Source organism: Triticum urartu, chromosome 6A (assembly GCF_056163025.1).
Source record: "Triticum urartu cultivar PI428250 chromosome 6A, HENAU_Tu73, whole genome shotgun sequence".
Classification (NCBI taxonomy): Eukaryota; Viridiplantae; Streptophyta; class Magnoliopsida; order Poales; family Poaceae; genus Triticum; species Triticum urartu.
Window position 1 is genome coordinate 588,402,373 of NC_141878.1, and position 25,978 is coordinate 588,428,350.

Below are 25,978 nucleotides of genomic sequence, written 5' to 3' on the forward strand. Positions count from 1 at the left end.
TCTGTTCTATCCAAAGAATAGAATAAAGAAGTAAGAGAGAATATGACTGTAACTGAAAACTAAAATAAAAGGGACTGAAAACTAAAATAAGAAGTACTGAATATGCCAACAAGTTAAGAGGCAAAAGGAAACTAAGAAGGGGACTGAGAGTGAGAGGATCAATGAACATGACTGAAGAAATAAGAATGAATATGACTAACTAAATTTCGTAATACTGAACTGACCACCCACTGTCGAAAAAATAACATGATGCTGAAAATAACATGATGTCGAAAAAATAACATGGTGCTGACTGACAGAAGTCCAGAAAATGATGCTGAACTGACCAAAACTGCAAAACATGGTGCTGAAAAGAATTGGAAACAAGAAAGTATCTGCATATTGATCCACTACCCATCCCCCACAGAATTCTAATGTAGCAGAGATGGTACATGAGGAAAGCAGTTCACTAAGAATCTGCCGATCGGATACATTTTGGCTGGACCTTGTTTTCCATCGGTGATGATCGACCTAGCACAACGAATCAGTGAACCACGAGGGGTTAGCAAGGGGAACTAGCACAGTCTATCCCATGCAAAAATAACACCCACCTTCGACAGGGCTCAAGGTAACTCGACTGAACTAATACAACCATGGAGCGGGGACTGAATCGTGGTAGCACAAGGGAGCGCAGCTACAGGAAGTCAGATATGAGGGGGGAAATCAGGAGGAAATGCTCACCGCCTGGCAACGACGGCTGCTTCCGGCCTCCCCGGCGAGCACTTGCTCGTGACGAGCCCGACGGGACGCCTCCGCCGACCTCCTCTCTGTACCGCCCTCTCTCCTTCCTCCCGCTGCATCCTGTTCCTGGCAGCCAGCCTCTTTCTAACCAGACCTGCTCGCCGGTAGCTGGCCTCGCTCCATGACCTTTCGCCACCCTCGCCGTTCCTCACCGACGGCAGCACCGTCCTCCACGGCATCCGCCTCCCTCCCCTCCGTTCCTCCGCTACACAAAGACACGGAAAGGACCACCGACCACCCCAAAAAAAAAACTGTGGGGACGGGTCTGGCGTACAGACCAGTGGGCGACCCGCCAAGAAAAAAGAAAGTCCAAACTTCTCAAGGCCAGCCGGCAGATTGCAGAATCGTATAATTGAATAGTTGAATATCTCTGCCTCGTGTCAAAACTTCTCAAGGCTCTCACGTCACAACTCACAAGGTTGTTGTTCAGTTATGATGCCCGCATATATGACAGGTTCTGGATGAAAGCTAGGATTTCAGTTGGCTAGATATGGCACCTGGGTTGGCATGTGGTACTGCCGTATTATTTAACAAGCAGTTTAAACCCGAAACCTGTGAACCTATTGAAACAAAAGAAGCCACTTATCAATGTTGGAAATAAACCTTGAGGCTTCAGAAACTTCAGTTCAGTAGGTTCAGTTTCAAGTGTCGTTTTCTTCAGTTTCGTCAGTTGGAAGATTAGTCAGTTTAAAGGTTTTTTTTTAGTTAGACGGTTTAGCTCCCAGGCTTAACAACATGAGTGGATGCTGATGGCGCATAGTCTCGGCCACGAGACCCATTTCCTTTTCTTTTTCTGTAATCTAAATAAATAGAATATAGGAAAAGAGCAGAAAAGCCACAGAAGTTTGAACAGCCCAAAACCTCTTATTAGACCTCTTGTAGTTTTGCTTTGAAACCGACATGCATCCTGAGATGTGAGATATCATGCCAAGTGATATGACCAAGACTTGGTCAACTATACGTGGAAGTAAAAAAAATTGAAGCCACTAAGACTAAATTCCCTAAAAAAATGCCACTGAAACTGAAGCAGTACCCCCAGAAACCTTGTGAATTATGCACAATGGATGAAGGCACGCACGCGTCCCGCTTAGCACAATTCATTTCACAATGAAAACCAGGATCAAGCAGTTATCATCAATAAGAAATATACACAATCCCCATTTGAAAAAATACTTGACAATAATGTCAAGAAGAGTACACGACTTATCCTCCTTGACTCGGTACAATGTCAAAATACACATAATTGAAAAGGTTCACTAGTGACAGTTAATCCATGAATCATACAACAGTTCCTGTAAACTGCAGCTTGCAGTGCAAGAGCATTATTTTGAGAAGACTTGCCCTAAACTCGGGAAGTGAATACAGACGGCCGAGGGAATCTCCTTGCTGAATTCATAGCGAAGCCAAGACGTCTCCTCAAATGTCCACTCCTGAAGCATATGCTTGCACCTCACACACACTGGACTCTTATATAGTCTTATGTCCTCCAGATTCACCGCTGCTTCCACGACATTTCTCGCAAAGCGCACGAGTTTGTCTACTGCATGAAACCTCCCATAGATACTGAGCCCAGCCAGGTTGTGGTGCTTGAAATCAGATGTAGATGGTTCCCACTCTAGTCCCTTGTCCTTCTCCTTGCAAACCACAGGTAACTCCCTCCGTTTCCCCGTTATCATTTCACATAAATGATTCCGCACCTGCATTTGGTCAGGTAAAATACTGGCCAGAGAAGTTTGAACATCGAAAATGAGAATTGAAGAATCGGTAGAAGAGTTCACCAAGATGTGTAGTTCCTTAAGGTTGGGTGCACCATCCAGTAAGAACATTGTCCAAGTCAGGTCGCACTCTTCAGCAATGTTAATCAAATTCAGAATCCTGAGTTTGTGGAACACCGGTAACAATTGTCTTCGACCTTCCGGTTTGACCCAAATCTGCAAAAGATGTAGTAATGCAGAATTATGTTAACCAAAAATAATGATTACAACCTCCCCATGACATGGCCAGTAAAACATACACTTCACTGACAACATTGAGGACCTTCACTAACCTTTTCGCTTTTGAAGTCCAAAGACAGGTTGCTTATGGCAGCTTTATCAAGCAACTCACTTAACTTGAGCATCTTGTGCCAAGTGAAAGCAACATTAATGATGGACACAGTGTGGAGCAGTGGGACATAGCCGAGACAGAAGGGGTCATCTTTACATCTAAACACATTAAATTTCAGTTTTGTGAGCTTTGGTGCCCACTTGAGATCAACCCTCTCAAGACGGCCACAGACAATAACTAGTTCACCGAGTCGCGGGTGTTCCACTTCCAGAAAAGACTGAATACCCATGTCACATTCGTAGAGGGAGAGGAACTCCAGTTGCTTGCACATACTGAAAATTTTGGGGAAGTCAGATTCTCCTAACCTCAAATTCTCTAGCGTGAGGCGCACAAGACCACCAAATGCGTTTGGACACGCATCAAAGAATGACATGAACTGCTTCCCATATGTGAGCAGGTCATTCTTGGCACACTTTTTACGCACCTTCGTCAAGATTGTAAACTCGGCTGAAGCAACCTTTTGTGTTGTCATGGTGTTGGCAACAGTCTGGCCAATTAAAATGGACTCATCTCCCAGGTAGAATTGAATGCGCAACATGTGGATGGGGTACAGACTTCCAGCCCTCCTTTCCAGTATGCTCCTGGTTGCTTCCAGCACAGTGGTGTTGGCCCGACCTATATCATCTGAGGTTAACTTGCTCCATTCTTTGTGCTTGGGCTCAAAAGAACCAGCCATTATAACAATTTTTGAGAGTACAGCAGGGATCTGCTTCCAACGTGTGGAGAGGATGGTCGTTCGTGCAGCGTCAGCTATATCAAGTCGCTCAACAATGTTGAGCAAAACATCATCAGGCAACTTGCTGAGCCTATCATCTTCATTGGCCTCCTACATTTGATATGGAAACAAATCAGAGTTGATTTCTTATTAGCCTCATCATCATAGGTGCCAGCGAAGCACGGATACGGACAGATCTGCTGTTTATAGAGAGGATGATCCAACTAGAGCTCAAAGGGTGACAACACCAATGGTGATCCAAACAACAACGATACACTAATTCGTAAAGTATAAGAATCCATATAGCTGTTTAGATATTTTCCCCAAACAACAGGCTCGTACGGGGCACCTGTGCAGAGTGCTCGACTGCACAGGGGCCCAAATTTTCTACGTACTAATAGAGTATTATTAATGACTAGTTTAGATGTGGGTAATCAATGCATCCAGCAAATACTATGTTGGCAACCTGGAACGAAATAACTCAACTTTCTCTTCTAGCGCAGATCCCTTTATCTTCTCATGATCCAATCGTGCTACCAAAGGTCCCGTTTCTACTCCAGTGGGTCAATTCCTCAGCATTTTCGTGAAAACAAAATACTCCCTCCATCCCAAAATTCTTGTCTTAGATTTGTCTAAATACGGATGTATCTAGTTACATTTTAGTGTTAGATACACCCATATCTAGACAAATCTAAGACAAGATTTTTGGGACGGAGGAAGTACTAATTAAATGAATTTGTATTGTTCTACCCTAAATTCAGTCCATCTATGTATTTGGTGTCTCTTCTCTCTCTCAAGTTGCTCACATCTTTCATGTGCTTCTTTCAGTCCTATTGTTGCTTGCTGCTGGCCCTGCGACCTGGTGCATTGATCAGAGTTGGAGGCATGCCGCGAGGAATACCATAGCCACACGCGCTGCCGCCTAACGGCGGTTTTTTTTCCGAATAAATCAAGTTTCATCAATTTTGGTTCCTGTATTAAGTTTTAATGCATGATATTTGCCTCCTAGTTTTGATTTCTGAAATGTATGATATACTCCCTCCGTCCCAAAATAAGTGTCTTGAGCTTAGTATAAATTTGTACTAGAGCTAGTACAAAGTTGAGACACTTATTTTTGGGACGGAAAGAGTATACAACAAAGTTTGCTTTTCAAATTTGTTATGTTTGAGGGCCTAATTTTGGATTTCGTACCGGGCCTCCATTTTCTGGGGTGCAGCCCTGCTAAACAAAGATAATTTACCAAAGAAAGATGCGATTTAGATTTTACAATTTGTGTATTTATTACCGACAAAGGATGCAATTTTTATAGTTCCCCACATAAAAATTCGATTTAGATTATACGGTATTTTTTCTTTCCAACAGAGAGATGGAATTTTGATATGTTCCCACCAAAAAGGTTATGTTTTGATACAATCAGAGTTCTGATTATTATGGCTCATACTTTCTTTTATTCCTTGTTGCAGTAGTAGTTTTATAGGGTGATGTTGTAAGAGGATCTATCTTAATAAAGGAAAAAGGATCAGGAGGGCAAACTTACCACCATGTCGAGGGAGGAGGACTTGCCGAGGCCCTTGACGGACGGGTTGGTGTTTGCTCTAGCAGCCGGTCGCCCGTAATGAGTGTTCGCCATCGGCGGAGATAGCTCGGGCAGATATACAGCGGCTTGGATCCCCGCCTCCGGTGGCGGCTCGGAGACTGGAACCGAAAGAGGACTTGTTTCTTACTGTAGCCCGACAAGGAATGCTTCGCTCGTGGACGGCGACTCAAAAAGGTAGCCGCTTTCGTTGCGGATTGCGGCTCGGAGAGGAGCCGCTTGATTGCTTCGATTGCCGGTCGCAGCTCGGAGAGGAGCCGCCTGATTGCGGATCGCAGCTCGGAGAGGAGCTCCGGATTGCAGCTCCCAAATGGGGAGCTGCTTATTTGGCCGTCTCTGCGCAAGCACCACTCGATCCTCATACGAGGACCTCGCCGGCGGCGGCGACGGCGCGAGGAGATAGCTCGGCGACGGCGCGAGGACCTCGCCATTTGATCTTCACTTGATGATGTGTTTGCCGCTAAATGGGCCACACATGGTAAGGGCAGCTACTCCGGTAGCTTTTTTGGACATCTGTGATTAATTGGGCCTCCTGCTACAGCCCATGTAACCGAGCGAGGTCCAATGTAACGGGCCAGCCGACGGGCGTGATGGGAGCCGAGGAGCGACAGTTGAGGCGCGCGAGGGGATCATCCAGCGCCACGCGATCCAGCCGAGGCGAGCAACGGAATCGTGTGCACCGGCCGATCCAGCCGAGGCGACCGATCCTACTGCGAAGAAAGGAAGCGCGCGACGGGATCTAGCGCCGCGGGCGATTATGGCCAGCGCCTCATCTTCTAGAAACTGCTCGCAATCATATTTCAGTTTCTCAGCACGCATTCATGGCGATTCATGCGCCAATCCTTTCCGCTGCCGAGCGGTACGTGTATATATTGCTTCGTCCTCTGGTACTCTTCGCTCACCCTCTCTATTCCGGCAGCACAACATCTTAGATCATAATGCTTGCTGGCATGGCGCGCAAGCGCGGCATGGACCGTCCGAGTATGCCTACAGCGCCTTCAAGTGTGCCACCGATGAGGTGGACCTGTCTCTCAGGCTATGACTAATCTGCTAATTCGTTACTCCCAACTATACTTGATTGCTAGCAGTTCCTTGCGGTATTCCAAAGTCTAATTTGCCGTTCATATTAAATTAATTGTTTGTTTCAAGCTCTTGATTCATGTTTCTGTATCATTTATGCCATCGCAGTATTTTGCTGTATGCGGTGCAATTTACTTTTGTGTCTCGTGAAGACGTGAGGCGACGGTAATGCCACGATGACACAACTAGACGAGTACATGTTGTCTCCCCCTGAATGTGTTCCTTGATATTTTATAATGATGCTTCAGCTCCATGTAGGAATAGGAAAAAAAATGTTCCTTCATTTTAAATAATTCAGACAAGTCAATATATATACTCTTCGTGAACTCATTTATGCAAGAGGAATTCATAATGTACTCCCTAATGTACAGTTGATAGGAAAAATCATGCCCTGTACTCGATGTTGTTCCATGGTGGCATGCAGCCACTGTAGCTTTACCCTAGCCTGCCCCGATGTGGCTCAAATCATGTACTCGCTCTATTAGCTAGGCTCTTGGGAGGTGATGATCTCATTGAATATCATCGTTGCCTGGGTATATTGCAGGCAGCTGTGGATACATGCCGACTTGCACGCTGCACTGTAGCCTTCAAGTGACAGTAATGCGTGTGGCTCACAGTAATGCATGGGCGGGTATGGATTATCCTACTTGTCATTTCTGATCCTAGCAATGTACTTATTGAGGATATGTCGGTTCACCTGAGTCAGGGGCAAGGAGCATGAGAGTATATGGAGTTGAATATGATACCAAATAACAGAGGATGTAATGATGATTCTTTGCCCTAGAACTGGCCCTTGGGTCGCTACAAATTTGTTTTGAGATTTGGACTTTTGATAATACTGTGTTTTAAAATGAATATTATTTATTTAGAGTTTTCATTGTCAGTATAGATCTTTTTTCTTAGATTTCAAATCGTTTCATAGTAAGATTCCTGAAATTGCTTTGCATAGTAATGAAAGTGTGGTTGTTTTGAGAACAACTGCCATGTTATCGGCAGTTTGAAATTAATGATTGCCAGCTCTTAATTGGTGTGGCTATATTTAAAAAGATCTCAATCTGAAATAGTAATAATTTGTTCAGGGGTTATTATCTTTGTCTATACCTTCTCTTGATAAACCGCAAGTCAGATGTACTCTTATCCTGCACATAGCAAAATTCTTCTGATGTGCTTTCTTATGTTGAAAAGCTACACTAAACCAAATCTACATGTACATCTGTAGTCTGAAATACTCAATATGTGTCAATATTGGTCGGCAGATTATTATATAATCTAGATTTAGTTTCTGTGACAGAGATTGCTGTAGTATACAATAGGGAATCAATCTCTTTTTATTTATCTACAGTATTTTGGCACTACTAGCTATTCATTGTTCTATTTTTTAATTTTTAAGTGCTCAAAATTTCCTGTCAACTGTACTGTAGGAGATTGGCAAGGCAGATACATCCCTTGAGCTATTCGGCATGAGCTCTATTCTCATCATATAAAGATTTTTTCTCTTTGATAAGTTCTTGGTACTTTTATGACTAATAACTCTTGGTTTTGCTTTTTGTTCTTTCCAGTGCTATCAGCAGTTCAAAATTAGTTGCACCAAATCAAAATGAATTAGCTAAAAGCACAGGGAACAGAGTTTATATGCATTGTTCTTGAACCATGATAGGCGGCATAAGTCGATCATCATTGCTTTTAGTAATAAACCAGCTAGGCAATAAAGCAGATATGCAAGCATTCTTTAATTTCTTCCTTTTATGCAATTGTTGGTAGTTTGCATCTCTTACTCCCCTAATATGATAATTTAAAGAAGTAATAATACTAACCACTCTGCGTAAATGTGGGTTTTTTGTTTATAAGTTTATATAAATTTAACTTATATGTTTTGTGGGTCGACATATTTAGGCAAATTTATGTTATTCTATTACCAAAATGGACGGGCACAGCAAAACGCGCCATCAATGATCTAGTAAAAGAATTAAAGTGAGTGCGGCGTTTCTGCTCCCGGGCTCAGCTGCACCCGTGCTGACGAAAAAAATCAAAACAAATACTAGAAAAATTTAAAAAATTCCAAAAAAATTGGGTAGTGGATAATTTGATGCGTGAGATCGCTGCAAATTTCAACTCAGCTCTCTGCAAAAAAGACAAAACCGGGGTCTGTAAAAAAGTTTACTGTTCATGCACTGTTTTGACCCGACTTGTCTTTTTTGCCGAGAGCTGCTCAGATATCCAAATGAGTTGAAATTTATAGCGGACCTCACGCATCAAATTATCTATCACACAAATTTGTTTTGGATTTTTATTTTATTTTTCTAGTATTTGTTTTGAATTTTTTTCTGACCAGGAGCAGATGAGCATGGGCATCGATTTGGATTTTTGAATTAAAGTGGCTAATGTTCAAAAAAAATAAAGTGGCTAAGCTAGAGCTTCTCTTGTGCATTTGAGTATTGAGGGCAAGCTCTTTGTTGATTGACATGTGAAATTGGTATTCCTTTGGTTCCAACTTTTTTTTTGCCTCGACCTGACCGGTCCACCTTTGTGCCTCACTATGTTAGTGGGTTGTGACCACATGACATATGTGGTAAGCAATCCAAATAATTCAAAAAAAATGTTAATGGGTTGTGAGTCCATGCCTCATTTTATGTCACGTTTTTTTTACCCTGCCACTTTTCTTCTTCCTCTCTCTCAAACAATCTTGTGGAATCCGGTGCTAACCGCTTTGCCGTGGTATGCGCGTGTAAAAGACCGCCCCGTTATTGAACAAAGGCACATGCCGGACAGTGTCGCTCCATCCTGCTCTTCATTTCCCTCTCTCCGCGCCTACACCGGACAACACCACTTCAACATCAGCTGCACACCACCCCACACAATGTCTGTTCCAGGCAAAAGCAGCAGCCGGTTGGAACATCCTTACACCCCGTTGTCACGGTCATCTTCACCGCAGTCCTATCATATTGCATGTCACCATCATCTTTGGGTTTCTATAGGCGGCCTGCACCTCTCCCATCTGTGTACTCTGTTGTCCACGGTCATCCACGTTCCATGGCCCGACTCCTCACGCTCTGCTACCCCGGTCCTTCATGTGCATCTCCGCCATCCATGTGCTCCATTGACCTCCCCACACTCTGGGTTGCTGCCGTCCATCGGTCATGTCCAGATGTGGACAGCCCCATGGATGACAGCGACAAGCAGTCCACCCCTGTTGCGTGCCCGGCGTCAATGTCGGTGCTAGATGCAAGGCATCCAACTGACAACAAAGAGAAAGAAGAACAAGTAATGAGTGAGCTAGAAAACTTCAAATGGTCGGGGAAAGGAAATCAAGAAAATATACAGAGAAAAAATCTCATCGGTTCATATTGGACATAGTGCTAAGTAAATAATGTAATTAAAGTAAAGGAAAATGACTCCTCCCAAAGACAGAAGTGTTGTCGTCTCACGTACTTTAACAAAATAATCCTTGCCACAAGTAGCAGCACAACAAGCAATCGCACAACAACAGCGCAACACACATATGAGGCAGGACATACACCAACATCTATCACAAAAGTAGGTTTGATGTTCATGTAAAGGAAAAGGGCATGACTAGAGATTTACTACCACATACAAGGGAGAGTGGCTGGCGAAGAACAAGGGCAGGGTGGCAGTGTTGAGCGACCAAGCAGCAGGAGCAGGCGATGGAGACTGGTGATGCATTCACTCACAGCGGCAACTTGCACACGCCCCTCCTCCTCGAGCTCTTAAAGGTCTAAAGTACGTATTCCCGTGCTTCACCTTCTGTATAATTGCGACTTCCTTGGTCGGCTCCAAACCTACATTGAGTAGATCATCTAAGCCAAATGCAATACTGTACTCCATTAACTCAAGCAAGGAGAGTAGAATAATATGTTTCATCAAAGTTCTTCTAATTTGATCTTAATAATAAATAATTTTGTACAAGTATTTGAAAAAATGTTTTGTCATGTATATGAAAATGTTGAATAAGTATTTTAAAATGTTGAACAAGGTATTTGAAAAAAATGATAACAAGTGTTTAAAAAATGTTGAACAAGCATTTAAAAAATGGTGAACACGTATTTGAAAAGAATATTTACACGTATTTGAAAAAATGCCGATCATGTATATAAAAATTTTGAACAAGTATTTTGAAAACTGTTGACCAAGTATTTAAGAAAATGTTGAACAAGTATTTGAAAAAAGTTGAACAAATACTTGAAAAAATATTGACAAGTATTTGAAAAAATATTGAACAAGGATTTGAAATATGTTGAATAAGCATTAAAAACTGTTGAACAAGAATTTGAAGGAAAAAACGAAAAAGAGACAAAACCCCAGAGAAGAAAAAACAGAAGAAAGCAAAAAAGATGGAAAAAGAAAACTGTACAAAAAGTGGAGAAGAAAAAACAGAAAAAAAACATGAAAACAAATGGAAAACTGGCTTCACTGGCCTCAACTATAAAACACGTCTCATACGTATCACTTGGGAGGAGTGGCTAGTAGACTCTCCCCAAGGAGAGCAGGGATCGAATCGGCCCATTTCAGGGTTTCACCCCTGAACCGGGTTTTTCTGGTTTTCTATCGATTTTTTCTATCGATTTTTTCTTTCTTTTTTTCGTTATTCTTTCTTTGTGTTCCTTTTCTGCATCCTTTTATGTTTTCATTTTTATTATTGTTTTTAAATTTTGCAAAAATCTTTTAAATTCGTGAATATGTTTGAAAGTCGCAAACTTTTTATGAAATGATTATCGTCTATGCACTGAAAGTGCGTACCACAATGAAATGTCTCCAACGACAATTCCAGAAATTCAAAGGATCAATTTGGGATCCACGGTTAATATGAAGGCAATGGGGATCAATGACCTACTATCCTTTGCTTTTCTGGAACCCCCCAGCACCCCACACACTAATCTCTGCTATGGAACAGCTTTACAGCCTTGGTGCTCTTGATGAGGAGGGTCTTCTTACCAAACTAGGCAGAAAAAATGGTTGAATTTCCACTGGATTTACCACTTTCAAAGATGCTACTAGCTAGCATCGACCTTGAACTATTATAGCGATGATTCAAACAGGGAATATTTTCTATAGGCCTAGAGAAAAACAGGTTCAAGCTGATTAGAAAAGGGCCAAATTTTTCCAGCCAGAGGGAGATCATCTTACTCTACTTGCTGTATATGAGGCTTGGAAGGCAAAGAACTTTTCAGGGCCCTGGTGCTTTGAGAACTTTGTTCCGTCAACACAGCTAAGGAGAGCACAAGATGTCAGAAAGCAGCTTCTACTATCATGGGCAGGTAACTAGTTGAATTAGAATTAATTCAATGAAGAACATCTGCATTAGATATGTATTATTTTGTTTCATGTAATGCAGCAGCATTTTCTTTCTGTCTTGATTCAATGGAGCTTTTGCTTGATAGATTTCTATTAACCAAAGTCAAAGCATTCAGTACAACCAATAATGCAATCGCTTTAATCTCGTGTTTGCAGTGTAAACTACATAGCAGATTAGCAATACTCATCACATCAAATACAATCAGTATGCCTATTTTTTATGCAAAAATTTATGAAGAGAATACCGAAGGCAGGGATAAAAAGCTATGTTCATAATGCGAGTGAATTGCAAAAAACCATCACATTTTAAGTTCACATTTGGATTTGCCACCATATTCCTTGGACGCCCCAAAAATCTACCACTTTCCTTGCTAATTTTTTCAATAAACACTAATGATCAATTTGGAATGATTTAATCCATTTTCTGACAAAAAAGGCCCACCTGTAAGCGATGTGGTGGCACTAAAAGTCAAAGAAAACGGTGTTGACTGTTAAATTAGACAAATGGCCCACTAGTCAGGAACCCTTCCCTCCCCATGATCCCACGTGGTCCACCTCTCTGGGAGCCGCCCGTGTGTCCTCGTCGAGATAGCCGGCACATCCCAGCCACCTCTCCTCCCGTGCTCCGCCCCTCAACCATCCGCCATGTCTTCTCCCTCCGAGCGCTGGCGAGATCCACCGCCCTACGTCCCATCCCGCACAGCCATGTACCGGATCCGGCAGCCATCTCTCCTCCCGTGACGAGGTTTGTCCTCCTGCTCTCCGGTGTGCTGCGAGCCGGACCCCAACTCCGAGCTCTTCGGCGTGTGGCGGCGCTGCGGTTCCTGATTGAGGCTTGGGTGCCCGCCAAGGAGCAACCACGCGTGCTGCAGCCACCGAGCTCTTGGCCCGGGCCACCGCGACAAGGGAAGCCTTTCCTGTGGCCGCTGGCGTGGCCGCCGGAGTTGGCTTTCCGAGCCCCTCTGTCCACGCCTATCTCCCCTCCGACAGTGACAGTGCTCACGGGCACAACAACCTCCCTGCAAGGGGTCAATTGTAATCTAATTTTGTTTCTAGGGCAATTTTTGCAAAATTTTAGGGACCCTTTTGTTAGTTCAGCCGATGACTGGTGGACACTATGTCTAACTTAACGGTCAACAAACAGTGTTGACCGTTTTATGCCATGACAATGCTTACATGTGGGCCCTTTTCTGTCAGAAATTGGATTAAATCATCCCAAATCAATCATTAGTGTTTATTGAGAAAATTAGCAAGGATATTGGTAGATTTTTGGGGCGCCCAAGGAATGTGGTGGCAAACCCGGATGTGAACTTAAAATGTGGTGGTTTTTTGCAATTCACTCTCATAATGCTGATGCGAAAGATTATGAAGAAACATACTTATAAGAGGGTAAAAAACAACCATGCAGTGCATTAGGTCCACTTAATTGCAGAAATTTTGTTGCATGACCATGAGACGAAATTTACCTTGACAAAACAAGTCACAGGCGATCTTCCCATGACTCGGGAACCTCTTCCTCCTCTTCCAGAGTCTGCTGCTCCTTCACTTGTTGCACTGACCGTGCATTGTCCGGCCACCAGTCTTCATCTTCGTTTGGTTTGATCTCCAAAAGAATAACTTCAGCAGCCTCTTGTTCTTGTGGAAGAAACTCAACCTCTTCACCCTCCTCTTCTCCCTCCTGCAGCTGCTGGTAGTATTGCACCCATTCAGTCAAATGGGCAGCACACCTCCTCAGCCCCAAAGCAACTTTGTTGAGTCTATCGGAATGTTCAAGCACTAGCTGAAAATCCTCCCGAATGGCTAGCCTCTCATGCTCGAGAGAGATAATATCCAGATTACCAAAGTGATGATTTGTCTCCACAGACAACTCATTGGAGAGTACGTTCATTTCCTCATGCACAATCATACTCACGGCGAGTGCGGAGAACTGATCTTCCTGAAATCCCATCTCAAGCTCCAATTCCTGCAACAGCATGTCATATTCTGCCAGCAGCTCGTCAGCGTGAGTACCTGACTCATCAGCCTGTGTACGCATCACCTCTACCCTTTCCGATCACAGCAACACATCCTCCTCGTCACGAAGCACAGCAACTTCCTCAGCATCAGTGCTCCATGCCATTTAAGTAACAGTGCTAAATCACTGACTGTTACTATGCTGGAGAATTCTGAATTATTGTTGTTTAAATTACTGTCATTTAAGTAACAATTTTAAATTACTCGTTGTTGCTATGCAGAAGTCTGATCTACTGTTGTTTAAATTACTGATTGACCAATCCGCTGTAAGAACGTTACCCTCCTGCGCCCCCCCCCCCCCCCCCCCGCGGGCGGCCAGGAGGGAACCCTAGCCGCCGCCGCCGGGGCTCCCCCTCCTCCTCTCCTCCCTCCCTCGCCGCCGCCAGGGGGCGCAGCCGGGCGAAGCGCGGCTGGCGCGGGCGGCGGCGGGGAGATCTCGTCCTCTCGCGCGGGGCCCTGATGCGGGACGGGGCGGCCGGGCTGGGGTGCGGCGCTGGCTGCAGGCACTGCGGCGTGGCGGGGAGCCGGAGCTGTGCGGTGACGACCTCTTGCTGGCTGCGACGGGCGTCGTGGTGGCGGAGCGTGCTGGGCGGTCGGTGGCGGCGGATGGTGCGGGTCAACGCAGCTCCGCCAGATCTAGCCGCGTCGCGACACGGGCTACGGGCGGCGAGGACTGCGGACGGCGCCGTGAGGTCCGGCTGTGGTCGTCCGTGGCAGCGGGGGCGGTGGTGCGTGCTTGGCGGCGGCGGCCCCGTCCAGCACCATTCTGGTCTGGCGGGCGTGTGGGCGTCGGGCGGCGCGGGGCGGGCTGCGATCGGGTATGGTCGTGGCCATGTCCGTGGACCACGGCGGCGCACTAGCTGCTGCCGCCGGCAGCGGTGGTGGTGGCAGGTTGATTACGGCGGCGGCCAGATCTTCCTGGCGTCGGCCCGTCTGTAGGCTGCCTGTATCGGCCTTCGACCCCTCTCCTTGGCGTCCGTCCACTTCTCTCGCCAAAGGGCTGGCCTTCTCCCGGCTGCGGTCCATCATCCGTCTCGCACTCGGTGACGTAGGACCGAACTGGTCTCGCACCCGGCAGCAGGACCGGCTCGTCTCGCGCCCGGCAGCAGGACTGCGCTCGTTTCGCGCCCGGCGGCAGGACTGCGCTCGTCTCGCGCCCGGTGTAGCAGGACGACTCGATGGAGGCTTGTTGTGGCCGGCCTATTGGGTCTCGGCGTTGGGACCGACCAAGGGTGTGAAAGGCAGATCCTTTCCGCCCGTCTTTGCGGTGGGGGTAGCGGTGGGGCTCGGGGGACTTGGTGTCAAGGTCTTGGATTCCGGGGCGGCGGCCCTGGTGGTGGTGGCGCGGTGCTCTTGGGCAGAGCTCGTGCCTTGGTGCTGCCCGGCTACTACGGTCGTGTGGGCGGCGTGGTAGCCGGGGTGTGGCGTTCGGTGGCGGTGAATGTTGGCCGGGATGAAAACCTCTCTATCTTCGGACGGACTGGCGACAGCGAAGATCGCTCCCTTCTTGAAGGCGTCATCGCGGCTATCACTGCCCGTCGTGGTACTCCAGGGGAAACTCTGATCCTCAGATCGGGCGGTGGCGACGCTCCGGTGCCGTATCCTTCCTGAAGGCATCGCTTGGAGCCCACGGTTCGTCATATGCGGCTTCCCTTCTTCAGATGAAGCGCCCGGCGGCTCTTGTAGTGCTAGGGTGTGTGTTGCTGCGCTCAGCGCCTATGTATCATGCCTTGGGTGCGTATGTGTGTGTTTGTGGTGGGTGAGTGCGGTTGTACCGAGCACTGTGGATCTTTGCTTTATATATAAAGCGGGGCGAAAGCCTTTTTCGACAAATTACTGATTTAAAATGCCTGCTATGTTATTATAGTCCTTCAGAATTTAAACAACCAGTAATTCATCAGCATTCCTAGTGAAAACTTGAAAACTATCCTCGTACGCCTTCGGATCATGAACGTATGGTACAGATCAGAGGTGGGAATCCCACCAGCCACTTAACCACACTTCTTTCGAAAACCCCCTACTAACAATAATTAGCTCAAGAATTTTGTTTTGGGAATTATCCCCTTCCTACTTTTTCTCCAGCCGCGAGGGCGACCCAGAGGCCACGGCGATTCAACGGCGATTGACTGCAGCGCCGCTCCCCCAGCGACGGCGACTCAAAGGCCGCGGCGGCGCTCGCTCACGCAACGACGACCCGACAGCCATGGTGATGCCTCCGCGCGGCGGCGACCTCAGCGACCCGGCGATTCACCCACACGCGAGGGAGACCAAGCGGTCGCAGTGCCGCATCCATGCAACGGCGACCCGGCGCTGCCCCCACACGAGGGACGGAGGGAGCGAGCTGCCGTGGGCCCGTGGCGCTGCATCCATGCAACGGCGACCCAGGGGCTTGCTTGCCCTTCAAAACTGCTCCTTGTGAATGTTGTGATGTTTTGCTGTAACTGATTAAATGTGGATGAGCAGATAAATCCTACTCCATAGTTCTTTTGCTGCATGTGAATTAGTGTGGATCTACAGAAAATACTTGAATGTATGTGGATGTACAAGAAATATTTTCTGACATTTCAGTGGCATGGATAACACAAAAGGATTTTGCTTCTTTTACATCCATGCTCATTCTTCCCTGACTCCCTGATTCAGAGTGCTGGTGTACTGAAATTCATCATCTATGTATATTTGTACACCCACTGATGCCAAGCATGTACTGGTGGTACTCAGAGATAACCGAAATTCATGAGATAACATTCAGACAGCTAGGATTCAGTGACATGCCATGTATGTACTGGTGGTTAACATCTTCCGTCTTGCTAAATTCTGAGTTGATTAATCCATCAGCTACAATAAACAGGAATTGACATTAATCAATTAACCTCTTGTGCCTTATTACCCTGTCTAATTCTAGCTAGTAAAAAGAAACAGTTTGCCATGAGAAACAATATTCTTGCACATATATTCAGAGATACAAGGCCATCTAAAATGCATCAAAAAAGTGAGCTTTAGTACAAATATCCAGAGATAAAATTATAATCTCCTGATAAAATATTGACACAAGTGTCCATGAGCTTCAGTACAAACATTCAGAGATACAAGGCCATCTAGAATTCATCCAACACATGAGCTACAGTACAAATATTCACAGATAAAATGATAATCTCCTAGCAAAATGTCGGCACAAGTACCAATGAGCGTCAGTACAAATATTCAGAGATACAAGGCCATCTAAGTTGCCATTCAGGACTGCATCATAATCCTAGCAAATGATAATCTCCTAGTAAAATACATGTGTCAGCCGATTTTCATCACCAAGAACATACTCAAGAAGAATCCTTGGTAGATTTTCTTCCTCTTCCAAAAGTTGTCAATTAACATTCGAGCATCTGAATCATGGTCAGGGCCGGCGAAAGGTGGGGGATCACGGCCGGCGGAGGGCGAGTGCTCCTGGACGGAACCGTTAGGAAGAGTGCTCAAGGATGGGGCCGTTGGAGAGCTAGGGCACACGTCCGCTCGAGGGCCAGCGCACATGGCGATCGGCGCGGGACGAGGCTTCATGACAGCACAGATTGAACACGATCTGTTTTTTTTTCCTGAACCCTTACCAAGCTAGCACGTATGATCTGTACCATACGTTCATGATCCAAAGGCGCACGAGGATAGTTTTCAAGTTTTCACTGAACAGGCGTTTTCACTCGATACTTCACCGTAAATAACAGTGTTAAATTACTGATTTAAACTACTTGCAGGGCAAAATTGAGCAGCTCATCTCACAAGGAGAAAAATGTAGGATTACACAAGCTTATCTCGACTAATTTGCAACGCAGTAACATAACCAGAGTTGCAAAAAAACAGATCCACGAGCTGAGAAGAAACTATCCCAGTATATCGCTAAGTCGACTAATTTGCAACGAAGTAACATAACCTGAGTTGCAAAAAACAGATCCACGGGCTGAAAAGAAACCATCCCAGTATATTGCTAAGTATCTAGAGCTGGTCCGCCATTCCAAAAAAAAAAATCACTCAACCCAGAGATCCTCCCAGCTATCAACAACCTCATCTTCAAACCATCCCAGTATGATAACGGTCTTATCCTCCTGTGGGACCACAGGGTCTTCTTCTCCCCACATATCATGCTCAGCCTCAGCCTCCTCGGGGGAATGCTCAGCAAGGCCAGCACCCTCAGCAGCTTCAGCCTCCACTGGAACTGCTACCAGGAACAGATCTGCTGGCATAGCTTCCTCAACAACTTCATCCTCTTAGGCAAACAGCTCATCAGCTTCCTCAGCAACTTCATCCTCTTGGGCAAACAGCTCATCAGCTTCCTCAGCAACTTCATCCTCTTGGGCAAACACTTCATCAGCTTCCTCAGCAACTTCATCCTCTTGGGCAAACACTTCATCAGCTTCTTCAGCAACTTCATCCTCTTGGGCAAACACTTCATCAGCTTCCTCAGCAACTTCAGGCTCTTGACCAAACAGTCCAGCTTCCTCAGCACCCTCAGCCTCTTGTCCAAACGGTCCAGCTTCATGAGCACCTTCAGCCACACGCTCATTCAACTGCGCGGCAAATGCCTGCAAAACCTCTGCCAAAGCATCCAGCTCTTGACACTGACTTAAGACAGCATCCAACTCCTTACGGATAATACGAAGCTGACTGGTATATGGCATCCAACGGAGCTCAGCTTTAAGCTCACTGATCTTTAGGGCAAACTTTTTGGAATGGGCATTCAATGCCTCCGCGTGGGCAATTGTATCAGCAGCAAGTTCTGAAAAATGGTGTATTTGGAAATATCCATGTGCAGCTAACAGCATCTCACACTCCTCAAATAGGTCATTGCCATGTATCCCAATGTCATCACACTGTAACTGCATATGATAAACGCTTGAAAACAGAGTCATTGGTAACTCTTCAGTACACCAGAGATAATAGTCATCCATCACAACATGCCTCCCTGTCATGTAAGTAACCAATCCCATGAGACAGGAATTGTTTAGTTTGAGAATTTGTCATGTAGACCATACTGCACATAGCAAACGGCATCCAGTTTCGGGATACTTACTCGCTTCACGATTTTTGCGATGTTGCTGATTGCGGTGCTTTCGGCGGGTGTCTCTAACAGATGGGAGCACGGGAGGGGGGGGGGGGGTCAAACAGGGAATCTGAAATGAAATAAAAGTTACATCCAGCACATATCAGATAACAGTCGGTAAGATGACTGTGCTTACCCGGCAAATGAGGATAAAACTTAGAAAAGCCAACAGGATAGCAAATTGTCTGCTGCCTCTTATTCTTACCACCTAAGATTTCAATACATGGAAGAAACAAGGTTAGACATATGCTACAACGATGAACAAATAAAGAAACTACTGTTGTGACAAGAGTAGTCTGATAAACAAATACATAGTCCAACTGAATCCCCAAACATCTCAATTTATCACAGTAATAACAAATAAAAGAACAAAAAGATGCATTAGAACATTATCTTATCACAAACAAAGTTCCGCACAGACTTCAAATGGACAATCGAAGCTTAAAGAATCAAGAGGGGGATAACATGCTCTTATTTGTTTTTTAACAACCCTCCTGCTTAACTTATTTTTTTTTAATAACGACCATGCTTAAATTGTGCCATTTGTAGAACTTACCCTCATTGAAGCGGGGCGGCACAACCTCCTGGCTACTGTCAATATCATCTCCAACCCTCTCAATCTCATTGTTACGGAAACCATAGAAATCATCCTCCACATGGTCGGCATCCAACCTACAATCAGGTTATGACTGACTGTATGAGACAATGCAAACATGGTTTACAACAAAGGTAAGAGATGAAACACAGATTTGGGAGAAAAACTTACTCAGGCACAAGATTCATGATGCCGAGCAAAGAACGGAGCTACAAGAAAACACAAGTGCAAAAGTTAGACAAGATAAACTCTGCATTCCAGTTTATTGTAGAGCAGAAGAGAAAGAATAGGATTACTAACGCATAAGAGAAAAAAGGAAAGTAGAAATCCTCCTTGAAGCGGGGCGGCACAACCTCCTTGAAGCGGGGCGGCACAAACTCCTTGAGGGTGTCAATATCATCTCCAACCCTCTCCATCTCATCGTCACGGAAACCATAGAAATCATCCTCCACAGGGTCATCATCGAACCTACAATCAGGTTATGACTGACCATATGAGACAATGCAAACATGGTTTACAACAAACGTAAGATATGAAACACAGATTTGGGAGAAAAACTTACTCAGGCATAACATTCATGATGCCGAGCAAAGAACGGAGCTACAAGGAAACACAAGTGCAAAAGTTAGACAAGATAAACTCTGCATTCCAGTTTATTGTAGAGCAAAAGAGAAAGAATAGTATTACTAACGCATAAGAGAAAATGGAAAGTAGAAATCCTGGTATGATGTTACAGCACACATATAACTAGAATAAGATCCCGTGTTGCTGCTGTAACTTTAGTGTATGCAATTTAGACTATTAGTGAATAAAATTACTGATTTTAGCACTATCATCATATCGCTGAGTTGAAACAAACTTGAAAAAGGAATACATAGTTCCCTTAGAAACATGGGATGGGGTAGATGGTACACACTCGGAAATGTATCTAAGTCCAGAATAGATACGTAGGACTGGATACACAACCTACGGTAGGTGCGATATGCACAATGTACAACTATACTGCAGAGAGCATGAACTGCATTAACAATCGAACAATTACAATATTATGAAATGCTATTCGACATATGATGACAAATACAATATGATGTAGGTTGTGTATATTTATTCAGTGCTCGGTCACACGCAGCTTAATTCAATGGTATATTTCGTACTTGACAAATATATTTGCCTCATTTGGCACACTACAAACGAAATGTCCAAAGACCCAACCAGCTGCTGGCCTACAACACGTGTGCTATTACAGATGAAGGTATTGAGTAGCATAAATAAAATGATTAAATCAATAACATCACATACGGTGATACCGCTAGCTGTTTTTTTTATTACAGCTGAGAACCATTAGCAATAAGATGATGTACGTACTCAGCTTTATTATTAAACATAATTAGCATGAAGTACAGTGAATGACCCTTCCTCCTGCAACCTCAATCCTAGCAAGCACATATAATTCCTAGCACGCTAGCTTCACAACTTTAACACCACACCAGAATTAGACCCACTTGACCTACCTAATGGACTCAACGAGCTACACTTCCTGCAGCAGAACACGTCAATACAGGTATTCTGTTACTTACCTTATGCTCAAAAATTTGGCACAAAAAGGGGTCGTGCTCAAAGGGAATTTGTGTAGGTAAGAAATTTTTAACCTACCTACCTCGTGATGTATAGCAAACAAATTCACATGCCTTTATTGTTAAGAAAAATGAGGACGCGAGATGGCGGATTTCTGTACCGTGATGCAAGCCCTAGAACTTATCCCTACCAAGACTGCACTGGTCATCAAGGTGCCAACGCTCGAAACAGTGGCTAGGAGCGGTCAATCACCAAATGTACATGCTGATCGATCTACGTAGGCTGATTCGCATGGATCTATCCCAAAACAGAGAGACACACGGATCTAACACGAACAAATGCGATGAACACAAACAAGTTAGACAAGATTAATTCTGCATTCCAGTTTATTGTACAGCAGAAGAGAAAGAATAAGATTATTAAGGCATAAGAGAGAAATGGTAAGTGGAAATCCTGGTATGATGTTACAGCGCACATATAATTTGCCAATAATGAAGTAACAGACAGGTTGAATAACCACAAATTCAACTGAAAACAGGAAAAAAATAGCATTATGTACATCTCTTCTGACCTGAACAGAATGTAGCCGAGGTGCAGAGTCAAAAAATTATACACATCCAAATCAAACAGCGCACAAATTCATATTTGTTGGAGCATGTCATTAAATCAATAATTTCGCTATTATTTTTGCATGCACATTCAAATTGTTTAAAATCATTTTTTTCTCATGATGAGATATAAATATTTCTTGTATGTGATGTTTCGTTAGATATGAGATGTGAAAGTACAGAGCTTATTGGGAAGAAGGAGCCTTTAAATAGGTAACCACGAAAGTAACGGTTATGAGGGCAACCCATAGGTTATCCCTTGTATACCGATCGAGCTAAGAGCAACTCTAACAGATCCCACATATTGGCCCAATTCCCCAAAAGCGGACCGATATGCGGTTTATGGGCCAAAATGACTTGTAGATCTCGCATCTTGACAAATAGAGTTTCTAACCTCTTGTTTTTTTTAAAATATTTTCATAGTGTAAAAATGGGTATTTTTTGTGAGAAAAAAGTTCATTTTACTACTCTGAAAAAAGCTGGTGGTTCACATAACCCCTTGATCTTTATTTTTGCTCCCTTCACCCTCTAAACAATCCCATACGGGACATAATTGGTCTCAGGATGGTTTGACTCGACCGGATGCTGACATGGCAACAGACAATGGTGGTTTTGATCTACTGGCGGACCTGCATGTGGCTTTGACCTCGCCTACCTCCCCATGAACCGCGCCCTCACGTCTGACCCCATCGACAATCCCGCGACGTGCCGCAGGTTGTCACCGACGAGCCAAGCCAGACACCCCACCCCCACCGCCGTTCTTGCTCCTCGCTCTTCTATTCTACCTCCCTCGCCGCCTGGCTTATGCCGCGTGATGCGTGACGCCGCGAGTCTCCTCCAAGTCGCCCGAGAGTGCTAGTTCGCCGCTGATTGTAGCCTGCGTAGCCACCGCCGATGAATCTCTGCCATACCGTGTCCCTGAGCTCCGCCTCCTCTCGCTGATCTCCCTCATCAACGGGTTCGTGCACTGATGGTCGGAGACGACTGAATTGAGCATTTCTCAGCCGCTAGCGCCGGCCGCTCCTCTTAGGTGTACTACATAGTGCTTTTCATGGTAATGGTTCGAGTAGATGTATGATCATTTTAATGTAGTATATCCCAACTTCAGTATGAAAATACAGCAGAAACTTGTCTGTTTATTTCATTTTAAGTACGCCCCCGCTGATTTCTGCCGTTGGATCCCGCATCTCATCCATCCCTGGCCGTCCAAGGCATTGTTTTCTCTCGCATGGGCCGGTGGTACTGTGCCGAATGTCCTAGGGCAGCTATTCCCACGGCCAAATCGGAAGCCTCTCAAAAAAAAAAAACTTACAATGGTCAACGTCGGATGTGGAAGGAACGAACGTGATTCCCTCCGTGTCCTCGTAGCCCCGCTCTCCCCTTCACGCACCCACCCCCGACCCCTCCAGGCGCGCCGCCACTGTCATTGTCATCGCCGCATACAGGGAGCCGCTCAGATCGCTCCCGTTCTAGGCCGAGCCTTCAAATCTCGCATGAAGAAAGAGATCATGGCGATGGCGCATGGCGGCAGACGGCGTCACTTCCTCCATCATGTACAGTGTACAGGTCTGTGCCTCTGTCCATCTCTCCTCCTTCTCTGATCCCCTATTTTCTAACAGTGGCTTTACTCGATTTGGTCTTCGAGATGGTTGGGAAAGAAGCAAGATGAGAGGCTGAGCATGGTCGTAGCTGTTGTGCAGGAAGACGTTTATCCAAGCATGTCGTCGCCGCCCCCACGCAGGAAGAGACGCTCTTAGAGGCTGCCGAGGCCGAAGTTGACCACAACAGAAAGCTCGAGGAGGTCTACTCGGATGCGAAGGTGAACGACGCCGGGGAGGATGCGTGGAAGGCAACGACATGAGTTAGTTTCTGCAACCCCCCTCCCCCTCTCTATCCACGTGTGTGTTGACTGTTGTCCCTAGGGTTCAGTGTCTCAGCAATGATTCTAGCGTGTCAAACATCGTCGGCTTTGTGTTAAGTTTGGATTAGAATCCGTCTGATCCGTTCATTATCTCTATTGGGATCAGACGTCATTCAAAACAGTGAATCCTCCGAGAAGCCTGAGAAGCCATGACCGAAGCAACGCTACAACAGCTCACAGGACGAATGTGCTGCAACCGGTGGCCTGCAGAAGACTACCTAACTAATTGATGTGCCCAATACCAAGGTATAATCAGTTCAAATCTGTTTTTTATTTGGGTTCTGTTTCATGTAAAAAAAATTGAAGCCAGTGCTACATGGGGAACAAAAGAGACACGGAAAAAGCATCAAACACACACACAAAATATATTTGTGTGTACTGTTGATTTAGACACATAATTTGCCTAAGCTGATTGTAGCAGTTCATCCAGGTTAGTGTCAACACCTCAAGGGTTTATGCATACCAGCTCCTTTTGCTTAAAGCCACTGTAATGATGGCTACTGGTTCCAGGTATATGTTTATGAAGTCATATGGCGCGCTCATTGATAATTCGCTTAGAATGTTTATATTCTTTGTAACTTTGTCATGGAATGTCTATTGTTAGAAAACATCTTGCGAGTACTTTGGTTAGGTACTAGAAAGCACATACACACACATGACCAACACAGCAACAAGCACGTACATACAACACAACACAACACACATGCTCTGCTCCTGATTTGTCAATAGTATGCTTATGCTTTGCCACTCTGAAATTTTTGCACCACGGGCCACTTTGCATGTGCCTGCTCATGTAGTGACCTGATTGTTGTGTTGCTGTGTTCAACTAATGTCCAGATACAACAAGTTAGTATTGATTTGTACAAGAGCCAAGTAGGCTGCTCCTCGTCGGCGGTCTGGTCCAGCGTTACTTAACCGTTGTGACCTGGCCGGTTTGGTTCAGCTTCGAGCTGCCCACTGCGGAGTGGGAGGTCGACACGCTCGTGAACATTGAGGCCGGATCAAGTACGATGGTGCACCGTGGCGTTCGGCGGCCTATTTGGTTGTAGTGGTACTGCATATGGTCTCATCCAGCACTGAGTATCCATATGTTGTTTTAATCATGATGATGATGTTGTAGCATAAAGTGGTCACCGTATTTGGTTTGTCTTGATGATTTATCTCTCTGGTGGTTCTTGTCTGATGCACACTGTTCTTTCCAGGGTCGTTGATGAGGATGTGCGAGGTGGGCAACCGCACAGGGCCCTAAAAAATTAGGGGGCTTCAAATCCTGTATATGTGTTCTTTGTCGCCATGGATCTGAGAATGCCCGAACTGCTCGTTTTCGTTAGAGAGGAGAGGACAGGAAGAAGAGGGACCTGGGTCATGGGCCCCTTTGGCGAAGGGGTAAGTGCCTACTGCAGGTCTGGTTCAACCAGCTGGACTTGTGCGACTCAGCCACTTCTTCAGGGGGCCACAAAAAAACCAGTCAGTACTCCTGATCGAAATATGAGAGGGGAAACCCCTAGAGGGACGACGTGGTCACGGCTGATGGCCGCACCGATACGAGCGACATCCTTTATTCCTTTGTGTGTCCTAGGGCAGCGAGGCCCATGATCTCGTCCATGAAGCACTGCAGCATCGTTGTTGTGCCTCTGCTATCATCTGTTGCCAGAACAAGAGGCATGTACGTTTCCCTTGCCTGACGCATTCCCATAGTCCATGTGAGTATTTTGTTCATACTGACATCACCACATGGCTATTTCTAATTTCGATGTTCCTCTTTTGTATGATTGGGAATTCCTTCTGTCATGTTTATTTGTTGCCCATCTCATGGGTGGAATCGTTCCTAATTAGAGGCTCTCTTCTTGAATTGGTCATAACTAGGAGGCACTAACATGCTAATTGAGACGAGTGTGGAAAATAACTTGTACTCCCTCCGGTCCTTTTTACTCTATATTAGGTTTGTCCGAAGTCAACCTCATCTAACTTTGACCAAGTTTATATAAAAAATTATAGACATTCACATAACAACACCAATATCATTAGATTCATCTTGGAATATATTTTCATATTATATTTATTAGATATTATAGATGCTAATAATTTTTAATATAAATTTGGTCAAACTTAGCAAAGTTTGACTTTCGGCAAAACCAATGTGCAGAGTAAAAAGGACCGGAGGGAGTACAGTCAATGCTGTACTAGACCACTACATTAGAACAGATGCACTATTTTAGTTTAATTTCCAATGCAACTTGCCCAATATAGCTACTCCTAGTTAGATGTGGAGTATATATATGTAGAGTTAAATTTGAATGAAACTGGCTACTTCTGTTAATGTCAGAACTTTAAGTTTTAGGTATATATGTTATTCCTAATATGCTTGTTTCCCCTTATAATTTCAGTCATTTTGGCTACTTAGATGTTGGTTTAATTTGATTATGTGTCATGTAGTTGTTGGGGAACGTTGCAGAAAACAAAAATTTTCCTACGGTTTCACCAAGATCCATCTATGAGTTCATCTAGCAACGAGTGATCGGATGCATCTACATACCTTTGTAGATCGCGAGCAGAAGCGTTCAAAGAACGGGGATGAGGGAGTCGTACTCGACGTGA

General features: G+C 45.1%; 1 protein-coding gene across 2 annotated transcripts; it reads right to left on the bottom strand.

Annotated features, from left to right (window-relative positions):
- Positions 1–1,901: 1,901 nt before the first annotated feature.
- On the bottom strand, positions 1,902–5,231 carry LOC125517049 (FBD-associated F-box protein At3g52670-like). Of its 2 annotated transcripts, none has more exons than XM_048682268.2 (4): positions 5,139–5,231; positions 2,828–3,712; positions 2,559–2,711; positions 1,902–2,477 (listed from the first exon to the last, which is right to left on the bottom strand). In XM_048682268.2, exons 1-4 carry the CDS (start codon positions 5,229–5,231, stop codon positions 2,103–2,105), a joined length of 1,506 nt encoding a protein of 501 aa, XP_048538225.2. In that variant the 3' UTR covers positions 1,902–2,102. The 2 variants fall into 2 exon arrangements, with proteins under 2 accessions (XP_048538225.2, XP_087383489.1); XM_087527363.1 differs by having other exon boundaries at positions 2,828–3,709; positions 5,139–5,174.
- Between the last annotated feature and the right edge of the window lie 20,747 nt (positions 5,232–25,978).

Excerpts from the sequence above, each read along its gene's own strand:
- LOC125517049 (XM_048682268.2), bottom strand. The coding sequence starts at position 5,231 with ATGGCGAACACTCATTACGGGCGACCGGCTGCTAGAGCAAACACCAAC. Across the intron at positions 3,713-5,138 it reads CCTCCTCCCTCGACATGGTG|GAGGCCAATGAAGATGATAG; the intron begins GTAAGTTTGCCC and ends TATCAAATGTAG. Across the intron at positions 2,712-2,827 it reads TGGACTTCAAAAGCGAAAAG|ATTTGGGTCAAACCGGAAGG; the intron begins GTTAGTGAAGGT and ends CATCTTTTGCAG.